The sequence below is a fragment of the Bison bison genome, unplaced genomic scaffold, assembly GCF_000754665.1.
Source record: "Bison bison bison isolate TAMUID 2011002044 unplaced genomic scaffold, Bison_UMD1.0 scf7180017864371, whole genome shotgun sequence".
NCBI lineage: Eukaryota > Metazoa > Chordata > Mammalia > Artiodactyla > Bovidae > Bison > Bison bison.
Window position 1 is genome coordinate 13,169,993 of NW_011494943.1, and position 5,666 is coordinate 13,175,658.

At 48.1% G+C, this 5,666-nt stretch overlaps 1 protein-coding gene across 1 annotated transcript in view; it reads right to left on the bottom strand.

Annotated features, from left to right (window-relative positions):
• The window catches only part of RAB40B (RAB40B, member RAS oncogene family), a 26,272-nt gene that overhangs the window by 3,577 nt on the left and 17,029 nt on the right, over positions 1-5,666 (bottom strand). Inside the window, exons 2-3 of the mRNA XM_010856393.1 lie at positions 1,758-1,818; positions 131-191 (exon numbers count right to left, since the gene is read on the bottom strand). Of these exons, the coding sequence (XP_010854695.1) occupies positions 131-191; positions 1,758-1,818 (122 nt within the window). The remainder of the gene's footprint in view (positions 1-130; positions 192-1,757; positions 1,819-5,666) is intronic.

Consider the following 5,666-nt stretch of genomic DNA (forward strand, 5'->3'; position numbering starts at 1 on the left):
ACAGCACAACTTTAGACTCTGGCATCAGTTTATATGTGAGCTAATTGCTTTGTCCTCCAAGTATCCATTAAAGAGCATTCCGAAAGTCATTATTAAAGTCAGTTTGACCTCCCAGTTCAGGGGATGTTACCTGTGCGCCCCGAGAGTAAGAGCGGAATATGGTACAAAATCTTCCCTGACCCGATGTGTCCCTGGAAAAGATGTTGGAGGCCTGTAAGAAGAAATCACTGCTTCCTGACAACAAGGTTTTTGAACTTGGGAGCCAGAACATTGTATCATTGTCAGTCAGTGGCCATGCCAAAGGAAAGTCCAAGCCCCCAACGAAATGTTGGGCACATTTTCCCTGGAGAGATCCGGACCTTGAGATGTCCTTCTGGGTGCTTTCTCTTTTCTAATTATTTGAAAAGTCAACTAGAGAAAGTAGTAATGGTTGAAGTGTGATGTGTTAGCCACTCAGTCGTGTCCGACTCTTTGCGACCTCATGGACTATAGCCCGCTAGGCTTTGCTGTCCATGGGATTTCCCAGGCAAGAATACTGGAGTGGGTTGCCATTTCCCTTCTCCAGAGTAATGGGTTTCCACATAATAATTCTGACATTTCAATAAATCTAATTTAGGTTTTTTACAAGTTGTATAATTTGGAGATAAAGCTATCTTTGGAATGTGAGTCTACACTGAGGGAGAAATAGGCCAAAGGATTTGGTGGGGTCACTCCACTTCCAATTAGCTCAAAAACATCATGGGAATTCCCTGACATCCAGTGCTTAGCACTCCTCGCTTTCACTGCCAAGGGCGCTGGTTCAATCCCTGGTCAGGGAACTAAGATCTGGTAAGAAAAGATCTCATGAAGCCAGCCCTGTGGATACATCCCTATATTCCTCAATATGAGGAAGTGATCCTGGGATGCATTCATCAGGATAAAAAAGAAGAGCACTTTGGGACGGACTCCGCCCCGTCTCAGGGCATTTACTGAGATGGACCGACCACCCCAACCAGGCACAGGGGCTCCATTTCAGATGCCAAGGAAACAGGAGCAGCTGTTACAATAGCCTTCTGAGTCCAGGACAAGTTTGGATTGAGAGGGGAGCCCTCAGGAGGTCTCTGGGGAGGAAGGAAGGGAAAAGAGATTTGAGAGTCAGCAGGGACAGGGGCATCGAGCGGACATCATGGAGAGAGGCTTCCTGGGTCAGCCTTGGGAGCTTACTGCTCTTGGTTAGGGGTGGGTGGGGGTGGGAGAAGGGGCTCTGGGCCCTCTGGAGACACTTATGGCCTTGAGAGGTCTGGCGTGGTCAGGTGGGAGAATGGAACCATGCAGGTGGCCCGGGAGAGGGGATGACACAGGAGCTAGTGATGGTGGTCAGGAAAACCACGTGGCGTGGGGGCAACCAGGGATCAGTCACAGCAGGAAAACCCTCGTCACCCACCCCTGGAGCTGGAGGGTCAGGAGTATCACACCAGAGCATCAGAACCAAGGCTGCTGGAGTAGGGACCAAGAAAGAGACCCAATTCAGAGCTGTCCACCCTCCGCCCTGTTGAGCTTGGTCACAGTGTATGGCCCCTCGGCACTAGCAAGACAGAAGAAGGCCACATGCTCTGGACTGACTCCGAGGCCCATGCAGATCTCAGCTCCCAAGGGACCTATTGGGTCAGGCTGGGGCTGAAGCAGTGGATCTTCCCTCGGGTGCCACCAGAGTCCCCAAGGGCCAGGACAGCTCCCCCCACCCCATGTTCAGGGGTCAGGAGGGACCCCTGACTCACCAGAGCTGCAGCTTCACCCTCCGGCCGTCCAGCAGGATGGTGGTGGTCTTGTAGTCGATTCCTGTGAAAGAGGGTCGAGGCAGCTTAAGTGCTAAGCACTTCCACAAAGTCTTGTTCAGGTAAAAGGTGCAGATCAGAGAGATAATCTCATGCTGGGGAAGAAAGGACTTCTCACTGGTGGGATCCAGCACTCACGGGGCAGCTGAACTGGGCCCTACTTGGACCCTGGCCCACCAGCCTCACCTACCTTCCATCTGAAGCAGGGTCTCCAACCTCCGCTCCTCCCTTACCACCATTGCCTCCAGCTCAGTGCCCAGGCCCCTGCCACTACCTGAGCGGTGGGCAGCAGGAGCCCCCAGAACAATTCTGCAGCTGGCTCTACACATGGCCTGCTGGCCCCAGGTTTGCTGAGAGACTGTGGGCAGCCCAGCCACACACCCTTGTCTCTGCTGAACTCAGGGCTAGAACGTGGCGCTCCTTTCCTCCAAGTTATCCCACTGCGAATGTAAGGTAAAAGTGTGTAGAAAATGAAATTAGTTATGAAGTATTTTCTCAACTATGCAAAGATGAAACATGTACCGATGTGCACAAGGGTGATGAAATAAAGTTCCTGTTCTATGGCGAGACAAGAAAAACTTAGACATAAATAGTTTTTCTGCCCATATGGACTGCCTCCCTCCTCCGCTTTATGTATTGGACATCTGCGTTGACCACACCTCCACAGGAGACAACGTGCGTGCCTGCTAAGTTGCTTCAGTTGTGTCCGACTCCTTGTGACCCCATGGAGTGTAGCCCACCAGGCTCCTCTGTCCATGGGATTCTCCAGGCCAGAGTACTGGAGTGGGTTGCCATGCCCTCCTCCAGGGAATCGTCCCGACCGAGGGATCCAACCTGCATCTCCTGCATTGCAGGCGGATTCTTTACTGCTGAGCCACCGGGGAAGCCCACAGGAGAGAACATTCCTTCTTAATTTTGTAAACCATCAGGATGGCCTGGTCAGCACTTGATAACTCCTCAGGAGATAACCGTCTTTCGTAATGTTGTGAGGGATCATGATGACCCAGATTTGCTTTGGATGAGCAGACCTAGATTGTGTAAACCGTCAACGTGCCTTTTGATGTATATCCCTTTGTCTCAAAAACATTTATAACTGTGCTTTGACCTGTGACAGGCAGAGCAGTCCTCAGAGCTTTCCGAAAGACAGTCTCCCAGGTTATAATCCACAGGTTGGTGCAAATAAAATTTTGCATTACTTTCTTGAAAAACGTTAGTTTCTCAGTCACATCCGACTCTTTGCAACCCCATGGCTTCTCTGTTCGTGGAATTCTCCAGGCAAGAATAATGAAGTCGGTTGACATCTCCTAGCCCAGGGGATTTTCCCAACCCAGGGGTTGAACCTGGGCCTCCTGCATTGCAGGCAGATTTGTTACCATCTGAGCCACCAGGGAAACCCTTCATTTTCTTTCTTAGACTAATTGATTAATTTTTCATGGTGTAGTGGCAGGATATCAGAGACACCCACCAGAGGACACCGGGGGTCTACCCTGAATGGGCGCTCGGTATCAGCCTTCTGAGCCCTGCTGGCTCCTCAGTACTCCTCAGGTGTTCTGGTGAGCTCTCCTGATATCCGGATCTCACTGTTTAAGTGATGATCCTACAACTTTTATTTAAGGTTTTCTTTACTTGACTTGGAGTCTCAAGGGGCACTGGTGAATTTCCTTGGTAGAGTCCCAGGGAGGTCTGGGCAGGAAGCCCAAAGAAACATAGGCAGCTGGAGTTTTGTTAAATTTGGCTTCAATTAAGAAGAAAAAAGAAAAAAAAAAAAAGTCGATACATGGTCTGACCAAACAGTTTGCCAGTGACACAGGACAGCCTGCTCAGCCCCAAGAACAAGGGACACCAGCTCCTGCCCGCCACAAGGTGTCCTCAGGTGACTGAGAACCTAACGGAGATGTCCGAGGATCGAGCCTCCAGACCTGCAGCAGTGCTGCAGCAGATCCCAGATCCCATTACGAGGATTAAGTAAACGCTGTTCTGGGGACACACGAGATAAAAGCTGATCACCGAGTACTCCAAGCACCCACGGTGCTTTTAGACTGTCAGAGGGTGAAACTAAGAAAAGTAAAGAAGTCGAGCCGATCCTGGGAGTAACTCCTTGGAGGGCTAGACTCAGAAGCAGCACAAAGCTCATCAACCACACTGTCCTCAGAAAGTTGTTCAGATCGTATCTCATCTCTGAGCAACCAAATCAATAACGGGAAACTGCTTCAGAGGCCAGACAGCTCATGGATGGACAGCCACCGATGGGGACACAAGCTGGGTTTATATAGAACTGATGCTTGCAAGTGCTTACTTAATTGGGAATTAAAGGAAATCCTGCCCTGAAATGACCAAGTTGGGATTCTTTTTTTGGCATTCCAAAACCGATTTTTGTGTGAACACTCAGAGGAAGCCAGCAGAGGATAATTTCTTACTATGTCAGTCAGTCTCCAGGACCTCTGCCTGCAGGGTCTCCTGGGAACTAGAGTGATAAGAGCTTCTCTTTTTTCTAAAGTTGGATTGCATGCATGAGTACTAAGTCACTTCAGTCATATCTGACTCTGCAACCCTAAGGACCGAAGCCTACCAGGCTCCTCCATCATGGGATTCTCCAGGCAAGAATACTGGAGTGGGTTGCCATGCCCTCCTCTAGAGGATCTTCCCGACCCAGGGATCAAACCTGCATCTCTATGTCTCTTGCATAAAGGCAGGTTCTTTATCACTAGTGCTACCTGGGAAGCCTTAAAATTGGATTAGCAGCAGAAAATATTTGTGGGGCTAGTTTCTTGGATCATTTGAATTGGAAAGGCTCCTAATTGTCAAAATTTCAAAAGACTCATCTTAAACTATTGTACCTGTTTTAATCTGTATGCAGAAGCCCCTAGGAGGGACTTCCCTGGACGTCTAGTGCTTAAGAATCCAGATTGCAACGGAGGGGATGCGAGTTCTACTCCTGGTCAGGATAGATCCTACATGTTGCCGAGCAACTAAACCCATGCGTCCTAACTACTGAGCCCAAGCCCACGATTAAGATCCCGCCGGCTGCAATGAAGACCCGACACAACCAAAAAAAGGCTTGTCTCCTGTCTTAAAGCAGGTTAAGGGCAATGCCACGTGTCTGGTGGGGATGGCAGAATATTCAGCCTCACATTCTGAGGACACATCATCCAAGTGTTTAGGACAGAGTATAGATTCCAGACAGTGTTTAGGTCAGTAGTTTTGGATCTGGGCAATTGCATCTTTTTAAAATAAATTTTTATTTATTTAATTTTATTTATTTTTGGCTGCACTGACTCTTCACTGCTACACTTGGGCTTTCTCTAGTTGTGGCAAGTGGGCTTATTGTGGTGGCTTCTCTTGTTGCAGAGCACAGGCTCTAGAGTTCAAAGTCTCAGTATTTGTGGTGTGTAGGCTTAGTTCCCAGACTAGGGATCAAACCTGTGTTCCTTGCATTGGCGGGAGAATTCTTAAACACTGGACCACCTGGGAAGTCCTGAAATTACATCTTGTAGTGACTACCAAGGACCTCTTTATAGTCCTTTAAATCCCTTCAAATGCTTATGTCCTTCCTTTTGCAATAGTTAGCACTGGGGCATATGTAGCATGAGACACCCACACACATACACAATAAATAAATAGAATATATACACATTTACTAAATAGAGTGTATATGTGCATAATAAATAGGTATGAATGCATATATATATACATAATAAATACAATTATAATTATATATTTTTATATAAGCTATGCATAAATTAGAGATACCAAGGGAGCATTTCATGCAAAGATGGGCACAATAAAGGACAGAAATGGTATGGACCTAACAGAAGCTGAAGATATTAAGAAGAGGTGGCAAGAATACACAGA